Consider the following 26233-nt stretch of genomic DNA (forward strand, 5'->3'; position numbering starts at 1 on the left):
TAAGCTGTAGAATGTGTTTATATAAGTATACATGTGTTTATTTAAATAATGCTGTAAAGTAATACCATATTTTATTTATGGATGCATGATTATGCTGTTAAAAAAAAGTAGATGGAAATAAATATAACAATTTGGAGACAGTGGTTGCCTCTGAGGAAGCTGAGTATGGGAGACGTTAACATGGAAGAAGACTTCAAATCTCTGTATGGTGTTTTATGTCATTTTTTTAAAAAATTAGAAGTAAAAATAGTGACCCCATTAAGTCTGGTTGATATGCTCATTGGTGTAGATGGTACAATTTTCTTGAATTTTTCAATATTTCATTATCTTAAAAGATGCTATTGTTTTCCTTTTTGTATCTTATATTCTCAGTACATCTCTCTCACCAAACAAGTTTCCCAAACCTTTTTGTGCCTTCTCCCTTGAGTGTTTGCTAGAGAGAGCCCTGCCCTGGATCTGAGCACATGCACCCCTCTAGGTGTCGACTGTATACAGGCAGGCTGTCTTTCTCCTTCCCTTTTCTTTGGGGAGATTGAAATCTGAAGGAAATGCCTCTGCCCACAGACTATGCACGAGACCTTCTGCCCACAGACTATGCACGAGACCTAAAATAAGGTTGTGACTTTGTTCGCAGTAGTGAAGGCAAACTCTAGAATTCCAAAGTAAGTTAGGCAAAGGCAGAAGCTGATACATGTATTCAAACAGACGCGGGGAGAACATGGTGGAGGAGAAACAATGGTGCTGTGAGTCAATAAGGACTGATGTTGCCCTGATTTGTTTGTTTGTTTCCAGGTTCTTGAAGTGAATTTTGCCCAAGAAACATATTTTTTTTTTGTCTTAAAATATGTGTCCCTTGTTCTCCTGACAAGTCACCTACATATAGTGTGATGTTTCATTTGCTCACAAGAACAGGCCTGAAAGAATGGCATGAAAATGTTCCAGGGCTGTATTCCAAACAAACATATATTCTTTTGGCACCAACTATGGTTAAGTAAGAACTAGGGTGCATTTGACTTGCTGTCCCAGCAGTTGAAAAATTGTGGGCAAAATGAGAGTCAGTGGCATATAAAATAAATTTCTGTAGTGTAGCAATGACTAAGAATAATAGGAGGAGAATTGATGCCTTTGAGCTGTGGTGCTGGAGAAGAGTATTGACTATACCATGGACTGCTAGGAGAACAAACAAGTTTGTCCTGGAGAGGGTGAAAGCAGGCTGCTCCTTAGAGGCAAGGATTCTGAAGCTTTGCGTGACATACTTTGGCATGTTGCAAGGAGGGACCAGTCCTTGGAGAGGAACATCATGCTTGGGAGGGTGGAGGGACAGTACAGGAGGGGAAGACCATCGATGCGATGGATTGATTCAGTGACTGTGGTTCTGAGATTAGGTGTGTCAGAGATGATAAGTTTGGTTCAGGATAGAGCAGGGTTCCGAGCTGTTGTAAATAGGTCTCTATGAGTCTCAGGTGACTTGACAGCACATAACATGAACAACAAAGTGTAGCACCTTGTAGTCCCAACCAGATACACCTATCAATGAAATATTTCAAATGTCATGATTTGCCAGTACCTCTCTGGCTGACAGTTATAGAAGCACAGGTCAAAATGGCTTTTTCTACCATTAGTCAAGGACTTAAAGGGCTTACACTGAATGGAGCCCTTTTAATTATGAAACATGAAGATTAACTTCTTTTTGAAAAGAAGAGACCTCTTTTTATCTAAGAGTGTTTTCCCCACGAATGTGCAAACACAAACTTGGTCTCAGACTCCTACAATTCTGCCGTGGCCCTTACCTCCACCTGAAAGGAAAGGTTTTAATCCTGCAGCATTACCTCATCCATTTTCTTCAGGTGTTCGAGATGGAAGGCTGGGTAAGTACTTGGTTGCTGAGAGATAGGCAGTTTGAACCTAGCTGTTCCACAGGACAAAAGATGTGACTATTTGCATCCTAAAAGATTCACAGCTAGAAGGGAGTTCTGGTGGCCTGGTGGCAAGAAGCTACACTGCAATCCCAGAGGTACACAGTTCAAATCCACCAGATGCTCTGCTGGAGAAGGAGGGGCAATCTCCTCTTGTACCAGTCAGATGTGATTTGATGGTATACACACAAAAAATAATAAAAATTTTTAAAAAAAGATTCACACCTATGAGAACCCTCTGTGGGCAGTTCTACTCTGTCTCATAGAGTCACTATGGGTCAAGGGTGTTTCTTTTTTTCCTCCTTTTTTATTTCACATCCCTTCACATGGACCTGGAATCCACCAGCCTATCTTTAACGTTGGCTGATTTGCTAGAGCTGGGAGCAGCTTGTCTGTTTCATTTATCTTGACCTGTACACCTGTTCGGTCTTAGAATGACACAGTTGTTAATGCCTCTAGGATAATTTTGGATCACAGTTGCTGTGGAATTTCTCCTTCTCTGGCCATCAAATTAGAAAGCCCAAGGGCTGTGGAGGAGATGAGGGAAATCCTTCAGAAACTTTACTCAACTGTGCAAACTCGGGCCAACTCTTGCAATTTTCAGGGGTTTAATTTTCCCTGAAAGGGCCTTAATCCAATTTGTGTATTATATTCCTAAAGAAAGATCATTGTGAGAGCATGATGAGTTCATCTCTGAGCTTGCGTCTGGCAGCTGACCCTTAAGAGAAGCCAACCAAACTGTTTTCCAATTGAATATAATGAATGAGGTGCTAATGACTCCCATGTTGACAAATACTCTGGTCCTGGCAGAGCAGCCCATTACAGCTGGATTCTTTATTGTTGTAGGAACTTACAAAGTCTAGTGTAACCCAAGCCTGCCAGATGGCCATGACCTTATCTCCTGTTAGCCAGACTGTGGAACCTGGAGTGCCTCTGGGCAGACCGGGAAGACAAAGTCTTGGGGGATGATTCAGATCTTGGAAATTTTAGCTTTTTATAACTTCCAGTCCAAATTCTGGTATTATCATACCCACCCCTCCCCCATTCCATGCCCCTAGCTTCTGTTTGAGAACTGATTGAGTCAGAATTAGGATAGAAAAGTCAAGGAGATGTATGAGTAAGATCAGTGTGAACCAATCCGTGTCTAAGCATTTAGATACTAGGGATCAGATATGGGAAGCAGAGCACACAGAAAAATGAGCGCACCATCAATACAACAGTAGGAGAAACAACCTGAGAGTCTGGAGTTGCAGAAGCCAGGAAATTCCTCCTTTGAGCATGGGTTGTTTGTAGGATATAACCAGCCAATGGTGAGTCCATTTCCATTTGTAGTGGGTTTCCCAAGGTTTTCAGGTTTCTGAGGCTAGAAACTTTTTTACTGGAGACAATTGTCATCTTTTTCCCTTGAAGCAGCCGATAGATTTGAAGCACTAACCTTTCAGTTATCAACCTCATTATGCCTCCATGTGGGATATACCTACTAAGGGGGAAAAAACCCCAAAACAAAACGTTTATTAAAACTTTAAGCGATCAATCAAGTAGTGTTCCTGCATAATGATTTCCTGTGATTTTCAAAAATGTGATTACCACTCTCACAGCAGATTGCCTCCAGAGGCAGTGACATACCATCCTTTTGATTTCCTAATGCATGACAAATACCTACTCTTTGAAGATGGATTTGATTTGTGGCTGGTGAATGAGAAGGGTGACGTAACCAGGCAATGCAGACCTGAGCCCCCAAATGTGACATGATTATAATGTAATGAGCCATTTTCTCATGGGTATGCAAACTGGCTCTAAAGACATCTCCAAAGGGAGTTTCATAAATGTTTGGAGCTATTTTCACAGACTTGGAATTAGCTTGCACTCTTCTAAGGTAATTGCTTTGAAGGAGAGGGTCCTTTTGTGCTGTGATTAGGTTGAGTATGTTAAAAAGAAAATGAAAACCTATCATCAGCTGATCTCATTTTTAATAATATTTTGGATCAGATCTTTCTTTTCTGTTATTTCCTTCTATAATAAAAAGTTAAAATTTGGATAGATCCAATCTTCAAAATCCATTTTACTGTTTGGTCCAGTGGCTTGGTTAGTCTTTTAAAGAGCCCAGGCGGGGGTGGGGGTGGTGGTAAGTGTGCTCAGGTTGGAACCAGTCCATAACTGACCCTCCTGAGCATTTTCAGAGGTAGTAAATTGCACGAGAGGACATTCCTGCTTCCTCCCTCTGGGCAGCTGGTGGATCCAAATGATCTTCCTTTGAGTTGACAGTGTATAATATACTGGGTTTCTAACAGCAACAACGACAAAAGATCTTCCTGCACCAGCAAAGTGTGTAGTCAGGGACCCCTCCAAATTATTGAGGAACCAGGATGTCAGTTTGAAGAACAATGGACACCAGATTCAGGCCATGTACTTTTCATTCACTTGCTTTGCATCTGAGAGCTGGACAGTGAACAAAGATGACAGAAGAGGAATTAATGCCTTTGAGTTGTGGTGGTAGAGAAGAGTACTGAACATCCCACGGACTGCCAATGAACAAAGAGATATATGTCTTGGAGAAAGTGTAGCCAGAGTGTTTGTGGGAGGCACAGATTACAGAACTTCCTGCATACTTTGGGTATGTTGTTAGGAGAGGCAATTTCTTAGAAAGGAATATCATGCTTGGAAAGGTTGTTGGGATTAGAACCAACGTTATTAGGGAGGCAAAAGTTACATCAGAGCCAGGAAGCAGACATTGACATACAGGAAAACAGTACTTTGGGCGCATGAATGATGTCAGATGAAGTGGACACTTTGGACCTGAATGACATCAGAGAACAGGGACCAGAAGGAGGCCTGCCCACTAAACTTTGAACTCTCTGTGGCATCATTTCATTGGCTCAGGCTCGAGCCCCCAGGTCTGCCCAGAGAAGGAACCATATATAGAGATTCAGCTCAAAGCAAGAGGCTTTTCCCCTTACCTCTTTTCAAAGAGGAAGGGTCTGTCTCTTTGGGGATGTAACGTTCTAATAAAGCTGTCATTAGTATTTACCCTCATTTCTGCCTCCTGGCCTCTTTCTTCTCCTCCCTCCATGTTAATGAAAGACTTCCACCTGTACTTTAATTCTGTAGACACCAAAGTCTGCTCTCCCAAGGAACACTAAAATTGCTGTACTCTGTACCACCTTGGTACTTGAATACTCCTCTTACCTCTGTCTCTTCCATCGGGTAAGTTCTTTGGCCTTTGTGAGAGGGGCAAACTAGGGCATTCCCCACACAATAACAAGGTGGTGGGCCGTGAAGGAGAGAAAGAACCTTACCCAGGTGGATAGACACAGTGATTGCAGCAATGGGTTTGAGTGTGGCAGAGATTGTGAGGATGGCACAGGGCATAGATCTGTTGTTCATTGGGTCCTTATAAGTTGACCTGATGGCACCTAACAACAACCAAAATTTGCCATTTGGGATCCACTTGATATCCCTTTGGCAAGAAATGGCCAGTCCCATAAAGATTTATAAACTTAAACATTCTTTTGAGGTCCCTATGAATCGGAACCAACTAAGCAGTGAATTTGCGTTTTGGGTAGCTCATCTTTTTCTTTACTTTTTCTTTTTTTGAGAGTTTCAGATTTTTTAATTCTTACAAGCAAGTCCATTTTTTTAAATTTTTTTTATTAATTATAATCAAAGTTTACAGAGACTTAGGGTTTATATTCATATTCATTGTTGCACTTCTCTCCCTGCCTACCCCCTCACCTCCAATTTGCTCTTCTCTTTGGAAAGTAAAAGGAAAATTCTTTCATTGTTATACAGTTGGGATATATGATTGAGTGTTATTGTCATGACAGAAGTCCAGAATGAAGGCTGCACAGTGGAGTGGACTGGGGATAGGGGGGAGGTAGCTCATCTGTGTCCGCTGTCTTCTTCTTTTCGTTAAACTTCTTCCTAGATGAGGCTGAGAAAACAGAAATTTTGCCTCAGGACACCATGCTCAGAATTTCTTTGGTTCTGACTCTATGGAAAGATCATGAAGAGTTACTGGGGAGGAGAAAAAGAGCATGCTTAACTTGTAATTAAAATTTAAGGTTGATAGTTTTTAGTTGGGCCTTTGTTTCTGAAGCACTGGGACAAGCGAACCCTTGCTTTCATGCTGAATGAAGCTTTAATAAAATTTTCCTGAGTAAAAAGCATTTGCCTTTAAATCATTACATATGCAGACCGTGTCCTTCAGCACACAATGGAGGCGACAGGCAGGTAAATAACATGCAGCTTCCTTTAGAAAAATCCATCATAAATATTCAATCCCGAGCCATGACAGAGGCACCCTCTGACACGTAAACCAGAGGCTGGCTGTGCTCAGAGGAGGAGGATAAGGAAGTGGGGAGGGCACTGATAAACTGCTGCACGATCGTCCTCCTTGCAGATAATTCAGATTTTGTTGTAATATTTTCACTTGTGGGTGAAAGAGACTATTTTCCTGACTGATGTCTGTGAGACCTCTTTGAAGAGGATGAGTGCGGGAATGGAGGCCTTTAAACAGTGGCTGAAAGAAACAATCTCATAGGTTTCTAATTGCCTTTCCATTCCTCAAGTGATTTCCAAGCAGCTCACAGCAGCGCTGCTACAGGCTGGGAGCTCAGTACTCTGCTTTCTTGGAGGACTCTTAATGCTACAAGCCACATTTGGATCTATATGAAATAAAAATAAAATAAATAGTACATGTTAGCCATAACAATAGTATAGTAATAATGCAATATATTAAAATTTAAAAGTAATAGTAGAAATGGGGAAAATATGCGAAGAATATGAACAAGTTATTCTCTGAAAATTAATTACAAATGAATGACAAACGTATTAGACGATGCTCAATCATATTAATTAGGAAATTTTTTTAAAAAATCTCATATTCTTCCAATAGGATTTGCAAAATTTAAAATGACTAATTCTATTAAATGGAAACTCTGGTGGTGTAGTACATAGCAAGTCAGACTGTTTCTGAAAGGCTGTGTGATTTAGATGGTTAGAGTCTACCAGTGGCTCCACAGGAGAAAGATGGATAGTCTCTTCCCAGTAAGATTTACAGTCTTGGAAACCTGGTGGAGGACCAATATGTATCAGACATGTATGTATGTATCAGACATCTGATATGTATAAGAACTGACTTGATGGTATAGAATTTTCATTTTGCTCTTTTATGTATGTTTATAGCAGTGTTGTTTAATCAAGGAACTGTTAGAAATATTTAAAATATTTCTCAAGATAGGGAATATCTGAAAATAATATGCTATGTGTATATGGGAGAATACAATTAAAATGAGTGGACTTGTTCTGTAACTGTCAGTGTGGAGAGCTACTGCCCCGAATTGATTCTGCCTCACAGTGACCCAGCATTGGGTTCCCAAGTCTATAAATCTTATGGAAGGAGGCTATCTATCCTTCTCCCTCAAAGTGGCTGGAACTGCTGACCATCTGGCTCTCAGCCCAATACCTTATACACTATATTGCCAAGCCGCACATCTGCATACATAGATATAAAAATCTATTGAGTGAGCAAAGCACTGACCCTCCAAAAAGGAAGCTCATGTTGAAGTAGATGAGATGGAAATTCCTACAGATTATATTTAAAGAGAAATGCCCTGTTATCTATGACTGTATATTTGTATAAAGTTTTTAAAGAGATAACTGGTAGTAATAATAGTTGTTGTTGTTAGGTGTCATTGAGTGGTAGAGCTAACCTTTAAATGTACGTTTTAAATTTATGGTACATTTCATCCCATTTACAAAATGGGGTTTGTTCCTAGCTACCACAAAATTTTTGCATTGAGGATGTAAAGGAGAGTAGAATGTTTTTCTATCAGTCATGTTTTTCACCAACACTGGGATAAATTAAAGAATCCTAAACTCTGGTTCCAGGAAAAAAATAAGGATGGAGTAAGAGAAGGAGGAGGGGAGTAAACTTGGAATTGTGGGGAATTGTGAGGTGCCATTGAAGGAGCGTATCTCTGCTTTCCTGTGGATTAGTTCAGCTGCGGTACATCTGTGCCATGGTGGTGACGTGGCTCACGGGGTGCTGAGCGTGAGGCACATCTCTGAGGGGGAGCTGCTGACTCGGGACAGGTACTTGAGTCTATGTGCTCACCTTGTAGTGTAAGAAATCCTCATGCACTTAAAGATGCCTTTCAAAAGCTCTGTAGAAACTGGTTTCTTCCTGCTGAAATATCAGACTAGTACCACAGAAATATTTGGGGTTCATGGATAAAGGAAATTTCTGCTGATCCCCTCAGCCCAGAACAAGATCTCATCAGAACTCAACTTCAATAGATTTGTTGGAAATCAAACTCTCAACCAGTGTGCATTCTTTGAAAGGTTGTTTAACTAGTACTTTTTTCAAGGATGTTATCACTTGTATTTTATGTACTTCGCCACCAAGATTCCTTACGTTCAGGGACATATATGTATATTTCTGAAGAATTCTTTATTTCTCAGAACTCTTATTTCCATAAGCCTATTTTTTTTTTTTAGCTCTAGTGATGCTTTCATATTATGTTGTACTTCCAGTCAAAAGGCCTTGCATCTCCATCAGTTCAGTCCAACAGTGGGTCTACAGGACAACAATGAGCAATCTATTCCTGTTAAGATTTTCAGCTTCAGAAACCTAATAGAAGATTGCTGTGAGTCACAATCGACTCAGTGGCCGTGTGGCACAGTACTTGTGGGTTATTCGTCTGTGTCTCTTGCACAAAAGGGAACTGCATCTGTAGCATTTTCTGCTCTTGGCCTTGTTCCCTCTACTGTGCTGGATGTGTAGAAAACACACAGGAAAAGCAGAGAAAATTCCAAGCTGGTGAGATACCAGGTGAAAGGGAGAAAGTGCAGAGCATCTGATTTGGCATCAGCATGACTTCCCTAGACTCTGATATGCCTCTAATCTCTGCTGTTTGGTTCCAGGAGCTCGTGTGAATGCCAAGGACAATATGTGGCTGACCCCACTGCACCGGGCTGTTGCCTCCAGAAGCGAAGTAAGTAGTATCTTATTTAACCTAGTGCTTCTTATTCTTAGAAAGAGAAGAATTATTTCTGTAGAATTCAGGACTCTCATCAATGAACAAGAGGCCTTTCTCTTTATTGCACGAAAGTTATAAAAAAATGTGATAAAAACTATTGTTGTCTACTGTTAGAACCCTCCAGCAGGCTTTCAGGGGCAGTAAATTACACGGAGGAGATTGTCTATTTTTCTCCCATAAAACAGTTGTCTGTTTGAATTTGAACCATGCACCTTTGGTATGGTAGTGCAGCTCCTTACCACTAGGGCAAAAAAATGGGTAGCTATTGATTTGTATACTTTCTACAAGCCAGACATAGTGCTAGAGGTGGCTGAGATAGACCAAGTACACCACATTATCCTTGACTTCATGAGTTCTCACTCTGGTTGCAGTTGTAAATGGATAAGTACATCATTAGACTATTATAATTAAATTGGAAGAGGAAGCCATTAATTGCCTACCTCAATAGAGGAAGTCTCTCAAGAAGAGATATCAGCTGATGAAGTTTGAAGGATGATAGGGACTCCCAGGTAAGGAGAAAGAATGGTAACTGAGGCAAAGCAGTAAATGTGTAAGAGACTAGAGCATCAGAGAACAAATAAGGCTTGGTTTGACGTGACTCTTGAGCATGTAATAGCAGAAAGGTATGAGGGTAGAGGCTAGACCAGCCCACAGAATTCTGAGTGTCCTCTGAGCTGTGGGGAGTTTCTAATCAGGAGTTTTGGAAATGACTGTGTTGGCAGCATGGAAATAGCCTGGAGGGAACAAATTCTAGGCTGGAACACCACTGTAAAGCCAAGGAGATCTGAGTAGGTAGAGAGGAAGGTATGGAGAGAAAAGGTGAGGTGGAAAAGAAGCTGAGCGATCCAAGTGATCGGTGACCTTATGAGCTCAGAAGGCGCAGAGGGGAGAAGGGGAGGCAGAAAGCTATTCAGTTCTGTTTGGGCATGCTGAATTTAGCAAACGTTACACTTTAATGGAAGCTCAACAAAGACAGGGATTCGTGTTTTGTTCTCTGATGTGTCCTAAGCTTCCTACATTGAGAGTGTTCAGTAAGTCATCATTGAATGATGAAAATTCAGGTGAAGATGGGTAATAGACAGCTGTCATATAGTTAAGAACTCAGGGAACAGAGCAAATGAATGGTGAAACTGTGCTAAGGGGATCTGCTAGTTTCAGGGGAATAGAAAGGATGAGAAAGTGAGAGGAAGGTGACAGGAAATCCTAGAGGATATCAGTCCTGCACTTGGCCAGAAGAGAGGCTCACCATCCAGGGATATAAGGGGTTCTAACTTTGTATCTACCTGGAATTCAGTGTGTGACCATTAGCCAAGTGACGCGTCTGCTCTACTCCTGGAGAAGGTGGTGTTCTCCAGGTCCTTCTGCAAGTAAGAAGTGTTCCTAAGGAAGGGGTGTTACTGAGAAGATGTACGTGGAAGTTGTAGGTGCCCACAGCTTTGCCAATGTTAGGGTTTCCTGTTGGGCAACTAACCAGAAATTTCAAAATACACTTCTCAGGTCGCTGCTGTTTTGGTGCCCATCATCCTCCTTGCAGTGCTGTGTGATTGGAAATAGGCTCCGTTTTATTTTGTTCTAAGAGGCAGCTTGTATCTTTCAAAGTAACTCACAGGAATGAAGGGGGTAAAGGATCCTAAACTGCCTGACTTAGACTCTGGAGAATTCAGAAGCTTCTTATGTTCTTATCTGGAATAACAAGAGCAGTGGGCTGTTTGCATTAGTATGACCAGTTTTCTGTCTCAACATGGAGAAGTACTTCTTAGTCTTTTAAGAATGTTTGAGCTTTGGGAAATTTCTTTTGAAGTTTTCCTTTGGCAATATAGGCTTTGTTTCTTCTTTTAACAAGATCTAGGTGAAGCTTCTTCTGACATACTTTGGACATGTTACAAGACAGGACCTTGGAGAGGCATGTTGTGCTTGGGCAGGTGGAGGGACAGCGCACGAAAGGAAGACCCTTGATATGATGGATTGATTTAGTGACTAGAGTAATGGTGGTAGGTGTGTCAGAGACAATAAGATTGGCACAGGACGGAGCAGGGTTTAGGGCTTTTGTACAGAGGGTCACTATGAGTCGCAGGAGACTCGATGGCACATAACAGAAACAACAACAAGCCATCTTAGTGTTGTGGTTTTGTTTTGTTTTTAATTACTACAAAATCTCTTTATGCGAACCAATGTGCTTGGTGATGGAGGTGCAAAGAAAAATAAGACACATGGTTCCTGCCCTTAGGGAACGTGAAATTTTAGGAGGGGTGTCTTTCTTTCTCTCTCTCTCTCTCTCTGTCTCTCTCTCTCTCCATTATTATATGACTTTTCCCAAGTGCTTTTTACCCTTTTAAGATTAACTAGTGGTTATTTCCAGGCTGGAAAGATGAGCTGAATGGCTGGATGCTGCAAAGGTGTGTTTTCTGGTTTGGGGTTGAGACTAGGGTGTGGCTCTTGCTCACAGTAGGGTGTGAGATGATCAGATTCGGCCAGCCCTTTAGAAAGGCTTTTGGGCCCTTGGGTCTAAGGCTCTTGGGCCTGGTTTTTGTGGATCTCCTGAATAAAAATGACTTGGAACTAGGAGTGGCATCCACTTCCAAAAAAGCTTGCCTCTGGAAACTCTATGAACTTAGAGAAAAGATGGACGTTTTATATTCAAGAATTTCATTCATAGGGTCACTATGTATCATCTACGACTCTACGGCATTTAACAACAGCAGTGGCAAAGGCACACATCCTCAAACCATCCATTTTGCATTAATCATCAGCCGACTTTCTTTACATAACTTTATTGTTGTTAGATAGTTCTGGCAGCCTAGTCAGCTGGGAACTGTGCTGCCAACACAAAGGCAGGAGGTTCGAATCCATCAGCTGGTCTGCGGAATAAGATGAGTATTTTCCTTTTGTGTGATTTACAACCTCTGAAAACCCACTGAGAGATCAGCTATGAGTCAGATTCAGCTTGACTTGAAAGAGTTTTTTTCGTTTTTATTGTTGTTAGGTGCCATCAAGTCACTAATAATTCAACAGAACAGAGTTTTGGTAGACCCTATTCCATTCTGTGCTTGAACCACTGTTACAGCCACTGTGTTAGACCCTCTTGTTGAGGATCCTCTTTTTTACTGACCTTCTACTTTGCCAAAAAATGGTATTATTCTTCAGGAACTTGCTTTTCATAATAACATGCTCATTTTATGTTATTATGAAAATAGGTCGTTCACTCCCTTCCCTTCTCATGGCATTCTCACTTACACTTCGTTCAAGATTGACCTGTTTGCTCCTTTGGCAGTCACTGATATGTTCAATACTGTTACCAACACCGTAATTCAAAATAAGTCAACTCAGTGATGAATCAGCTTTCAAATCTGAGGAAGGCGTTGATTCCTTCTTCAAGTAACCAGCTCCCTCTGCAGTTTTCCTAGGGAATAAGAAAATAATCCCTTTCAGGAGTCGCATGTCTGGAAGGAATTGGTAGAGATGAGAGCTTGCCTTTATACTAGTATCTGTCACAGAAATTGAAAAATTTCCTAAGCAAGTTGATGTCTTTCTTACCACTGTCAGCACTGTCTGTACTTTGCACATTGTCACCTAACTCCATATATGTACAGCATACTTCCTTCTTTTGATCTCAGTCCTATTAGCTTTACTTTTGGGTTCCTATAAACAATAATACAACAATAGCCCCAGCATAGAAAGAGAGCAGTTGGCCTAGCGGACAGAAAGTCATGCTTCCAAGCAAAAGGTGGGTGACTCTACTCCATGGCCCTCAGGTCTGCCTTTAATTATTTTTGGTGAAACATTCTTCGAGGTCATATAACCCTGGTATGTCCACTTGCTGTACAGAGGTAACTCGTGGTTGCTGTGAAGCTGAACACTGTGACACTGATGAGTCAAATGCAAGAATGGCTACCCATGGCGGACAGTGTTTGGTGGAGCTCCCCGATTAAAACAAACTTGGGAGCAGGAATGGCATCTACTTCCATAATAGCTTGCCTCTGGAAAGCCTGTGAACCTGGAGAAAGAACAAAAGTTATACAAGTGTCCAGGACATTTGTTCATAGGGTCGCTATGAGTCGCCTATGACGGTACTTAACAACAACAAGAATAAACAATAATTGGGGTGGGGGGAGACAAGTAGTCTTGAAGGAAAAGAACAGAGAATATTTGAGGTGGTATTTGGGGATTTGGTTATTGTACTACCCAAGAGCTTCCATGCCTTCAGAATGAGAGTTAGCACATTGGTTTATTCCTTAGATTGGCAAGCACCCATATTATTTACATGAATGTTTATGAAAATTATTTCTTCATTGAAAGGCTTATTAGAAACTATACTGCCTTAAAGATCCTTTGCTTCTGGAGAATAGATGATTAACCATGCAAGGTCCAATCAGGGAAGCAGAACCATGAGAGATATGGAATGAGTGAGTTGCTGTAGGAAATTAGACCTCACACGATTGTGCAAGCTGATAACGAAGTCTGTACAAGACTGTACCCTCAGTTTCTAGGGGACCCTGATGCTAGTGAAGGTCGGCAGGCCCAGCAATTGAAAAGCAAAACTAGATGTGAAACAGCAAGAGTAAGTTCAGGCTGCAGTCTGTGTCCTCTTTCCTTGTGCCTCCAACATTGAGGACAGGAGTGGCTTTCAGTAGGAGCTGGAGTGCTGGAGCTTTACACAACTCTGCTCCAAGAACAGGAGAAATTGGAGGAGGCGTTCCAGGATCTGAAGAAGCATCAACCCTGTGCCAACAGTTGGCCCAACTGATCAATGACATCATGTACAAGCTAGGACAGCGCCCAGCACCCTACACCCCTGTGGTGTCACCTATGCTTTCTAAAACTCATGCAGGTTTCTGAGATCAGCCCTAAACAGAACTCTGTAAGAAAAGGAATGCTGGGAAGTGTGCTTCAGCTTGGCTAAGTTGACACAATACAGAGAACCCTGCTACTTAAAGTGCTATTTTCTTACTTTTTTCTATAAAAATATTATCTAGACTGTAAGCTCTTTGAAATGAGTGCCATGTTTATTGCTTACCATTGTTGTTGTTGTGTACCATCGAGTCACCTGCAGCTCATAGCAACACTGTGGTCATTAGCTCTGAAAGCTGCCCTATCTTGCACCAATCTCATCATCTCCAGCAGACCCAATTCTGTTGCTCCAATCACTGAATCTATCCATCTCATCCTGGGTCATCTTCTCCTGTGCTGTCCCTTCACCATTCAAACCGTAATGTCTCTCTCTAAGGATTGATTCCTCCTGGCCATATACCCAAGGCATGTGAGACAGAGCCTCAAAATCCTTATCTCCAGGGAGCAAAATGATTTCACCCTCTCCAGGACAGACCTGTTTGTTCTGTCCACTGTTTGTAATAGTCCACAGTATATTTAACACTCTTCTCCAGAACCACAACTCAGAGGCATTGATATTTCTTCTAACATCCTTACTTAGTGTCCAGCTCTTTGATGCATAGAAAGTAATTGCAAAGACCATGACCTGGATCAGGCACACATTAGTCTCTAAAGTAAGGTTCCCATTATATTTATGAAATCTAGCCTGGTGCTTGGTACCTAGAATATTCTCAGTAAAGTATTCTTTGCTCTTTTTTGTTTTTCAGTTAAATACTGAATTTTGAACTTAAAGCTGTTATAATATGACATGGAATGCTAGTATAGTTCCACACAAGGAATGCTAGACATCCATGCATGTTAAGTAGACTAACTTGATATTTTCTACCCTGGAAATCAGTTAAGCCATTGTGGTGGTGGTGGTGGTTGTTAAGTGCTGTCAAATACAACTCATAGCGACTCTATGAACAACAGATTTGAACTTTGTCCTATCCGGTGTCATTCTCATCATCTTTGACATACTTGAGGCCATTGCTGCAGTCACTTTGTCATTCCATCTCATTGAGAGTCTTCCTCTCTTTCACTGACCCACCATCTTTCCAAGTATGATGTCCCTTTCCAAGGAGTAACGTCTCCTAGCAATATGCCCTAAGTATGTGAAATGACACCTGTTTGTTCTTTTGGCAGTCTATAAGGATATTCAGCACTCATCCCCAACACTACAATTCAAAAGTTCAACTCCTGTCATCCTTATTCATTGTTTAGCTCTCAGATGCATAGCAGGTGATTGGAAAGACAGTGGCTTGAATGAGGCACACTTTAGTCTTCAGACTGACATCATTGCTCTTCAGGACTTTGGAGAGGTCTCTGATAGCAGTGTTTCCCAGTGCTATCTCCAGATCTCCTGACTGCTGATACTAAGGGTGTTGATTGTGTATCCAAGCAAGATGAAATTATTGACAATATTTTTTTCTCCTTCTATCATGCCTGATGGTGAGGATTTTTGTTTGTTTTGTTTTGTTTTTTATAAGATATAATCCATATTGAAGGCTGTAGTCTTGATTCTCTGGGGTGTGTGCCTCAGGTCCTCCTTGCTTTCTGCAAGCAAGGTTGTGTCATCTGCATAATGCAATTTGTTGATGAGTTTTCAGCAGTCCTGATGCCTAGAACCTACAAAACCAGGGCCAATTTCCAAATTGTATGTAATACAGTTATCAGTGTAAGCTGAAACTGCTGAGGCTTTCACCATCAGCCAAAATTTATGATCAGACTTTTAAACCTGGGAAAATCATGTTTATTCCAAAGTTCATTTGCTGAACCTCTTGCAACTATGGGAGTATTAGAATCATGGCATTGATTAAACATCTGTCCCCGACCAGGATTAGAAAAGGTTGCTAGACAAGGAAGTAAATCAAAGCATAGTTACACCCCTTGAAAATGTCCTAAATACAGCTGATGTTCTAGAGATAAATCTTAAAGACTAATTTAGTTGCTGATGAGTTTTTATTGTGTAACCCTGCATAGTTTCACATTTTCCTCCCACGTTTTACTTTCCTCAGGTCTGACACACTTAAGATTTTCAGGAGAAGGAGCTTAGAGTCAAAACACTATTGCGTCCAAGGAGCCTCTACATGATTCAAATGGCTAAAACATTCAGCTACTTAATTTAGAGGTGAAAACTTCAAGTCCACCCAGAGACATCTCTGGAGAAGGTTGATCTACTTCAGAAAAATTGGCTGTTGAAAATCCAGTGGGCCATAGTTCCACTCTGATGCACGTATGTTTCCATGAAGCAGAATCGACTCAAAGTCAACTCGTTATCCCCTCTCTCAAGGCCTTCACCAGCCTTACCCTCCTCTTGGGCTATTCCCAAGACCTTGAAAAAATGTTAGGGAAACAAACATATTTTGCAGTATTAGATAACCTAGATGAACAAGATCTGGAGCTGCAGGGAGAATTTGTGAAGTGTTGTTATGAAATAGTTCATATAGTTTTCCCAGTTTAAGGTATTCTTGTTTCCTTCTGTGTCCCCCTCCCACCTCTCTCTTTGAGTCTGTCTCTCATTCTCTTTCTTAGAAAAGAATATCGTGTTGTGTTAGCTGTTATTCGGCACCGTAGACCTGGCTCTGAATCATAACAATCCTAGGTACAAGCCTCAGACTTAGTGTGTTTACTGAGCCCATTTGACAGTTGGAAAGCTCAGTTAAAAATGAAAGGGATTGAGGGAGGAGGCCTTGCGTGTCTACAAAGAATAGCCTCAGAGAACACAGTGCTTAAGACTCTTAGAGTGGATAATGAGACATGCATTTTACTGCCATCTGCATAATGGTGTCGTCCCTGCATAGACCTTGACCTAGAATGTGCTGGAACCATCACTAAATGAGTTTCTGAACCATTAACTCTCTTTTTCTAGAGACTACTTTTTTCACAAAAACATTCTTGAGAACAATGTATTCAAATTTTGTAAGTAAACTAATGTTGTTGTTGTTGTTATGTGCCATTGAGTCGCTTGCGACTCATAGCGACCCTATGTACATGAGCTCTAAGTGCTGTTCTATCCTGTGCCATCCTAGCCATCTCAAATGCACTTATTCCCACCGCTCCAATCACAGAATCGATCCATCTCATCAAAGGTCTTCCTCTCCTTCGCCACCCCTCCACTCTGCCAAACATGATGTCCCTCTCCAAGGACCAGTCCCTCCTTGCAACATGCCCAAAATATGTCAGACGAAGCTTCAGAATCCTTGACTCCAGGGAACACTCTGGCTTCACCCTCTCCAGGACAAACCTGTTTGTTCTCCTAGCAGTCCATGGTATATTCAACACTCTTCTCCAGCACCACAGCTCAAAGGCATCAATCCTCTTTCTATCAACCCTATTCACTGTCCAACTTTCTGATGCATAGCACATAATTGCAAAGACTATAGCTTGGATCAGGCTCACCTTAGTCTCCAGCCTGACATCGTTGCTCTTCGTAAGTATACTAATAGAACCTTAAAACAAACAAACATAAAGCTCATTCCTGTCTAGTCAGAATCAACTAGCCAATCTTCCAGTGGGTTTTTGGAGGTTGTAAATTTCACAGGAAGAAATTGTCCATTTGTGGAGTTGCTGATGGATTTGAAACCCCTAGAGAAGCACTGCCTTGGGGTAAGTGGCACAGTTCTCTGTGGATGATACCACCAGAACTCCCCTTTATTCATTGTTGTTATTGTTATGTGCTGTTGAGTCACCTGCAACTCATAGAGACCCTATGTACAACAGCCCTAAACCTTGCTCTATCCTGTGCCATCTTATTGCCTCTGATACCCCTACCCCCATTATCCCAGTCACGGAATCAATCCATCTCATCAAGGGTCTTCCTCTCTTGCTCTGTCCCTCCATCCTCCAAAGCATGATGTCCCTATTCAAGGACTTATCCTGCCTTGCAACATGTCAAAGTATGTCAAATGAAGCTTCAGAAATCCTTGCCTCCAAGGAGCAGCCTGGCTTTACCTTCTACAGGATGAACTTTTTTGTTCTCTTAAGAGTCATCCATGATATATTCAATACTCTTCTGCAATACCACATCTCGAAGGCATCATTCCCTTTATTCATTGTTGTTGTTGATTGCCTTGGAATCAAGCATGACTCATAGCGACCCTATGAACAAAAGGTCTGAAGCCCCTCTACAACTATTGACATTTATCAAAGTACATAGAGTTTCCGATGCATGTTGTTTAGGAAGTGGATGTCACTCCTGTTTCCAACCTTTATTCATTAGAAAGGTTAAAAACAGGTGTGTCCTGACTCTGGGTGCTAGGATTGAGAATGTTGTACCTGTACATGTTTTCGTTCTGAGCATTTACTGAGCACTTAGGGTATAGTGAATATAACACTAAACACTCTCTGCATTATCCCACTTTAGCCTTTGAGCCTCTCTTTTAGATAACCGCTCTTATGAATTTGAGTGCTTTCAGGTCTCCATCTGTTAGTTGAAATGTGTCAGTTGACCTTGAGAAGAATAAGAATCCCAGAACATTTAATCATGCTCATATGAAACCTATATCTAGACCAAGAAGCTGTCAAGGAACACTGCATTGTTTAAATTCAAGAAAGATGTGTACTAGGATTGTATCCTTTATCCCATACCTATTCAGTCCATATGCTGAACAAATAATTTGAGAAGCTGAACCCTATGAAGAAAAATGTGGCATCGGGGTAGGAGGGAGACTTATCACAGCTTGTTTTATGCAGATGACACAGCCTTCCTCACTGAAAGTGAAGAGGACTTGCAGTGCTTGTCACAGAAGATCAAAGACTGCAGCCTTCAATATGGATTACATCTCACCATCAAGAAGAAAATAATCCTCACCACTGGGCAGCCTTATGATAACTGGAGAAAAGAATGAAATTTTCCATGAACTTTATCTTACTTGGATCTAATATCAACACTCTTGGCACCAGCAGTCAAAAAAAAAATCAAAAGAGGCATTACAGTGGAAAAATTTGCTGCCATGGACTTTTCCAAAGTACTGAGGAGTAGTGATACCAGTTTGAAGACTAAGGTACATCTGATTCACGCCATGGTCTTTTCAGCCATTTGCTATGCATCTGAGAGTTGGACAATGAATAAGGATGATAGAAGAAGAATCAATGCCTTTGAGTTGTGGTGTTGGAGAAGATGTCTGAATGTCCCATGTATTGCCAAAAGAATAAAAATATATGATTTGGAGAAGGTGCAGCCGTAATGCTCCTTAGAGGCAGGCATAAGGAAATTTTGTCTTACATGCTTAGGGCATGTTGCTAGAAGGGTGTCTTCCTTGAAAGGGGTCTTCATGCTAGGAAAGGTGGAAGGTCAGTGAAAGTGATGAAGACCGTCAGTTGACTGGTGACTACAGTAATGGACTAAAGTGTGTCAAAGATTATGAGGATGACACAGGATAGGACAGAGTTCAGCTCTCTTGTTCATAGGGTCACTGTAAGACATACTGACTCAACAGCAATGGTATTATTTTAGGAAACATAATCTCAGAGGAGTTAGTAATGGTGCTAAGAGGAAATAGCTAGTGCTAAGTGGAGGAGTATGGCTAGAGAGCCCACTTGGCCTTTGACTTGACAATACAACTCTTTACCCACTAGGTCACCAGAGCTTCCTCAGGTCTAAATAGGATATGGAGATACACACACACACACAAAATGACTGTCATTGAGTTTGTCTTAATGCATAGTGATCAGATTTCTGAGACTAAAACTGTTAGAGGATTTGAACCACTGACCTTTTGGTTAGCAGTGCAACATGTACACACTATACCACCAGTGCTCCTCCTGAACATTTTCTTTTATTGCTTAAAATGGAAAACTTCTATTTTTCCTTTTCCTCAAAAAAATTATTATTTTGGCCTAAATTCTAGTTGTGGTTGTTGTAATTATGTCCCATCAAGTCAGCTGCAATTCACAGTGACCCTATGTACAGGTCTGAAGCCTGCTCTGTCCTGAACCAATCTCACTGACTCTGAAAACCTACCCCCTTTGTCCCAGTTACTGTGTCAATCCATCTCATCCACGATCTTCCTCTCCTATGCTGTCCCTCCACCCGTCTGAGCATGATGTCCTTCTCCAAGGACCAGTTCCTCCTGGCCATGTACTCAAAGAATGTGAGACAGACCTTCAAAATCCTAGCCTCCAAGGATAAACTTCATTTCACCCTTTCCAAGAAAGACCTGTTTGTTTTCTGGGTGATCCATGGTATGTTCAAGACTCTTATCCAGCACATCAACTCAAAGGCATCAGTTCTTCTTATGTCATCCTTAGTCATTGTCCAGCTCTCTGATGCATCGCAAGCAATTGCAGAAACCATGGCCTGGCACATCTTAGTCTTCAGACTGACATTGTTGCTTCTCAGTACTCTGTAGTCTGGAGAGGTCCTGGACAGCAGATTTCCCCAGTGCAAGAGAATAGTAAAAAATGGAAAGTAGACTATTTATTAGTGCTTTCTTTGAATTCTTTTCATACCTATAAAAACTATATAGCAATCATGAATCATATCTGAACTGGGAGGGGAAAAATTTTCTAACAGATTAGCATGTTAATGAGTAGTTTTTAGATTTAACGTACACGAAAATCATCTAAGGAGCCCTGGTGGCCTAGTGGTAAAGAGTTGAGCTACCAATCCAAAGGCAGATTGTTTGAAGGCACTAGCTGTTCCATAGGAGAAAGACAGGCAGTCTCCTCTCATGCAGTTTATAGCCTCTGAAAATCCAGTAGAGAGTGAGTTATGAGTCAGTTGACTTGATGGCATATGTTGTTGTTAAGTGCCGTTGAGTCATAGGTATCTTATAGCGACCCTATGAACGAAAGACCTGGACACTTGTATAACTTTCATCCTTTTTTCAGGTTCAAAGGGTTTCTGGAGGCAAGCTATTTTGGAAGCAGATGCCACTCCTGCTTCTAAGCTTGTTTTAACACTGTCTACCATGGATGACCATTCTCACATTTGACATATCAGTGTCACAGTGTTCAGCTTCACGGAAACCACGAGTTATCTCTGTACAGCAAGTGGACAGACCAGGGCTGAACAACCTAGAAGAATGTTTGACCAAAACAATTAAAAATGGGCCTGAGGGCTATGGATTAGTCACCTACCTTTGGTTTGGTAGCATCACCAAATGAATTAAAACATGGCTGCAGGTCCACCCATGCTTCAAGTTCTCCTCTGCTCAGTATTGAACTCTGATGAAATTTATAGTCTGGCCTAGTGCAGTGTTAGCCTAAAAGACAGCTTTTTTTTTAAGCCATTGTGTTTAGCCCCCTCTGGTCTCCAGCTACCTTAACTGCAGACACATATTATCTGCAGACTGCAAATTATCAAGAGCTGTGGGACTAGAATAAGAGAGAAAGCCCCACACTGAGCAGCAAGACTCGAGGAGAGGAAAACTTTAAGGGAGACTGGAACAAGACTCTGTTGAGGGTGAGACACTGTGGAGGGTGAGACCCTGTTGAGAATGAGACCCTGTTGAGAGTGTGACCCTGTTGAGAGTGTGACCCTGTTGAAGGAGAGACTCTGTTAAGAATGAGAGACTGTTGAGGGAGAGATCCTGTTGGTGACACCCTGGTGATGGTAGTGGAGAAACTGTGGCAAGGTTTAACCAGAGAAGCCATGCAATAAAGGCCACAGCTAAAGGCTTTTGTTTTTGCTTGCACTGAAACCAGAGTATGGACTAATTAAGGAATTGTGCCTTGTGATTGCTGGGCTAAAACCTGGATTTGCGTTGGGTGATATTCTTTGCCTCCCCCATTCTCCAACTTATTTCCCTAATAAACCCCATTCTCGGTACCACAACTGTTAGTCTGTGAGTCAGTGAATAAATGAACCTCTTGCAGCTGCAGTGGCTGTAGAGACACCATGGGTCCGGAATATGGGTCTTTATTTGCTTTCTGCTCTAGGGTGGTGAGGGGTGGTACTTTTCTCACTTTGGCCCTTCCAGAGAGACGTTCATGACTCTGTGCTCTCATGCCCCATTTTTTGCTCTTTAGAAACCTATTAACCTGCCTTCTAACAAAAAATTTCTGATACATATGGTCTACAGACCACACTTCGAGAGCTGACATTGAAGATTGAGGGTACTTCAGTAGTTTCCTTCAGCATGCTTAAAGCCAGTGTTTCTTAATTAGTTGCATTAGAATTCTTTCATTCTCAAGTCTCAAATGGACTTCCCTTTGTACTACTAATTATTAGAACACTTGTATTCTTTGTAAGCACCTTAAGAGTAAAAGGTGAGTTTAGTTTGATGATGGGCACTTGTAGAGGAACCAGCCCATTAATTGAACAAATTAGTGGGACACCAATTTACAAAAAATTCTTACAGAAAGTGAAATTGCTGTCATTAATATGGGCTGAACACTCAGGTGATTATAGTAATGGAGTAAATGGCTTCAGGATTTGAGTCCAGCCTTAGAAATGTCAACCTGTGATAAATGCTCTATTAATATATACAGGTTATTGCATCCAGAATGTGCTGCTGATTGTGTAATATATTTATCCTGTGTAAATGTATTGACTCTGCTCTATGTGTAAGACACCTACCTACCAGGCTTTGTGGAAAGGACATAGTTGTAAAAATATAGACCTTGGTATCACAGAATCTATCATTTATAAAATTTGAGGTAGTTAGTGCCTGAAAGGACTAGTATATCCACAAATAACTATATTTCAATACATAATTTATGACCACTAAAATTCTGTTTATGTTTGAGAGTAAAGTGAACAAATATTAAGGGCATTCGTTTTTAAGATACATGCTTCCTGTTTTCCCCCAATCTTTTCTTGTACTATATTGTGTGTTTCCACTTCTCATTACAAGGTAAGAATAATCTTCCATGAAAACCAAATGTCATGTAAAGTGGAAGTAAAGTGACTGCAAATAGCATCTCCAGTTCCCTCCCCGTATGATGCCTCCCCTCATGACAGCTTCTCCCCACTGTCATTTCTGCATTTAAATAGGAGAGTAGCCTGCTGTGAGGTATAGTCTAACAAGGCCTGTAGCCCTAAAACAATGTTGATGGACTGATGTCTCCATTCAGATAAAATGCTGTGACCTTCCCTTGTGTTTGTTCATTTAAAAAGCAATAAATGCACTGAAGTAGTGCTATTCAGAGAGTGGTGTGTGTACTGATGTGAAGAGTAGATAAGAAGTTTTATAGTAGTTTGGTAGGGTAATTTCATGTCTGCTAATTTAGCAAAGAAAATGCTTTCAAATTTATGTCTTTGTATTTATTTTGATTTTATTGTTCCAGTAATTACTTTCTATTGAATTTTAGAAAGATACTGATCTGTGATGCATCTTGAATAAAATTTTTTAAAACCCCTGATACTTCACTAGGGAGTTTAAGAAACATTGCTTTAAGATATAACGATAGCAAAGTTCAAAAATCAGAAAACATGTTGACAAGGGTATGGAGAAACTGGAACTCTCACACAGTGCTTGTGGGACTGTAAAATGAAGCAGCCATATTATACATATGTGAAAGTTAGACAGTGAATAAGGAGGAACGAGAATTGATGCCTTTGAATTGTAGTGATGAGGAAGCGTGTTGCGTATACCGTGGACTGCCAAGAGAACAGACAGACCAGTCTTACTTAGAACTGCAGACAGGATGCTCCTTTAAGGCTAACATGTTGAAGCTTTGTTTCACATACTTTCGTCATATTATCAGGAGAAACCAATCCCTGGAGAAAGACATCATGCTTGGAAAAGTAGAGAGTGGTGAAAAAGAGGAAAACCCTCCATGGGACGGATTGACACAGTGTTACTGCAGGAGATTATGAGACCACTGCAGGATCACATAGGGTTTCATGCAGTTGTACACGTGGTCACTCTTGAGTTGGAGCTGATGTAACAACGCCTAACAATGACATATATGTGTATAAATTTTTTTTAAAAGAATCACAAGGGATTTTTAAGCAGTTTTATTTTTTGCTACAATATTAAATTCCTATTAAATGTGTTAAGCCAGTTTGTCAGATCTTAACTCCCAAAAGCTTGAAATTTTATACAACTAAAGAGAATTAGCATTTGAAAGGCTTTGTGTCAGTGTGCTTGGCAAGGAACTTCCACCAAGTAATCAATCTTTGGTGGAGTAGAAAGTATATGTGAGCTAGTAAGTCAACTAGACTGATGGGTCAGCGCTCTGAACTGCAGTCATCTTGCCGGTAAAGTGAAGCTGGAGACCAGATGACCCCGAAGGCCTTCTCCACTTCGAATATTCTAAAGATCTATGAGTGTAATTCCGTCATCATTTTGTTTTTGTTAGTTGCTGTCAGATCAGCTCTGACTCATGGCGACTTTAGATATACTCATAACATGTTGTCAGCTCCCGGGCCATCCTAATCATTGTTGACTAAGGTATTTTCACTCTTTACAAAAGGTTAATACTAGGAAATTAAATAAAAACCTCTCTTTTGCATACCAACTATTTCTTGATAGTCTTTGTTGTTAATAAAATGAAACCCATGCAGCTCACTAAGTATACAAAGAATTAAAGGAGAAATGGCAAAAATAGGGAAACGAAAGTAATGGCTATTCTAGGTAACTCAGAGCTTTAAGAGTGTTGGTTTGAAAGGCAAATGGGTGAAGTTGGCTTTTATATGGAAACAACCTGAAATTCACATAAAAAGAGATATACTAGAGACCTCAACACTTCCTCCCCTCCACATCTGATCAATGAATTTGAGACTTTTTAGCTCTTAATTTTCAGATCTTGGTCAGAGTTCATAAATTTATATAATCTTTATATTTGTATTTATAAGGCCTTCTACACATAAAGAATCTGTTTGCTCATCTTGTGCAAAGGTTTATTTTCTCCCAGTTAGTTCAAAGAATTCCTGGAGATGGAGATTTTTGGATAATTGGCTTCCCAAGCCTACTTTTGGTGAATTACCTTTGATTTATCACTTCAGCCTTCCCTTTCCCCCTCTGGCTTGCTGATCCTGTTCAAGCCGAGATGTACCTCTCTACAGGGCCCCTGTTTTCTCGCTCCATTCTGTCCTCATCACTTCCTTTCCATGGAGCTCTCGGTACTTCTGAACTGTAAAGCTCTGCACAGCCACCTCCCAGACTTACTGTAGACCCACCACTGCACAGCCAGGACCTCACTGAAGCAGGGTGCTTTTAGCTTCTTTAATGGGATTTTTTTTCCTTCTTTTGAAAGATGTTTGGTTTTTGCAAAATATTTTTCCTTCATACTGATTATCACTGATGTCTTTTTATGTCATTAAGTAGATTCCAACTCATAGTGACTTTACTATGAGCAATGGGAATATTTTATTTTAGCACAACTTGATGCTTTGCAATTTCGATCATTTAAACAAATATTGTACTGGGTTTTTAAAAAATTATATTCTCTAACATGCAAAATAAATTAACTTTAGCTTACACACACACACACACACACACACACACACACACACACACACACACATTAACCATTCACCTCAATATGCTGTTATAGGCTTATTTTGAAAACATCCTCATTTTCATTATTTGTGTTTCTGATAAATGTGTGAATTTCTCTGAACTCAAATATTTACATAACTGCCTGACAAAGTATATTAGACACTCCTAGCCTTATAATCACTGAGGTGGGAAAGGGCGAGTTCTCATTTCATGAGTAAGAGAGGAGTGTGGCACTAATGCCTTTCATTGGCTTCTTGATTCCTTATTGACCAGATACCCTTAAAGGACCCACTGGTGGCCCCAGGGAAATCATTAGAGATAGCAGAACTGAAAACCACAGTTCCCTTCTTGAGAGGAGTTAAATCATACACTTGACTGACTAGAAGAGTAACCCTCAATCATGGCTGCACACTGGAGTCCCCCAAAAGCTAAACAGAAATGCCAATGCCAACTAGAATCTCTGGGGACGGGACTCTGGCATCATATTTTCAAAAGCTCCTCAGTTGACCCCATTATGTTGCTAGGGGTAAGAGTCATAGGTCAGGAGTCTAGTGAGCTGATTGGCTCTCAGTAGGAGGAAAAGAAAAAGTAGGCTCAATCCGGGTGAAGGAACTTAATGGTAGTTGAAGAATGTATTCATTTTAACCTGGAAAAGGGCTGGGACAAGCTGAGACAAAGTCATAATAACTTCAAGATGTGGGAATACTTTTCCCTTGGCCCCTTACAGACCACTCAAAGAGTTAAGACATTGGCAAAAAAGAACCCAAGATTTAGAAATCAACTAAAAAATGGCTGAAGAACTTGGAGTACTTCTGACTTTGGAAACTCACTGAGAGAAATCTCTGTCCTTAAATGTTCTGTTGGAAACCCACTAACTCATGGGCCTTTTGTCCTGTGTGTGTTGTGCACATGTGTAAATAAGTGCACTCATTTGGTTTTAGGCTACCTTATTCTTTTTTTTTATTATTAAATTTTATTAGTTTTAATGAACATTTACAGGGATTTTGGGTTTTCATTC

The 26233-nt window shown here is 40.8% G+C and overlaps 1 protein-coding gene across 1 annotated transcript in view; it reads left to right on the forward strand.

Annotated features, from left to right (window-relative positions):
- Positions 1–26233, forward strand: part of ANKRD44 (ankyrin repeat domain 44) — a 209025-nt gene that overhangs the window by 47328 nt on the left and 135464 nt on the right. The window contains exon 3 of the mRNA XM_006878739.1: positions 8841–8911. Coding sequence (XP_006878801.1) covers positions 8841–8911 — 71 coding nt within the window. The remainder of the gene's footprint in view (positions 1–8840; positions 8912–26233) is intronic.

Source organism: Elephantulus edwardii, unplaced genomic scaffold (genome assembly GCF_000299155.1).
Source record: "Elephantulus edwardii isolate Elephantulus edwardi_28Jun2011 unplaced genomic scaffold, EleEdw1.0 scaffold00001, whole genome shotgun sequence".
NCBI classification, from domain to species: Eukaryota; Metazoa; Chordata; class Mammalia; order Macroscelidea; family Macroscelididae; genus Elephantulus; species Elephantulus edwardii.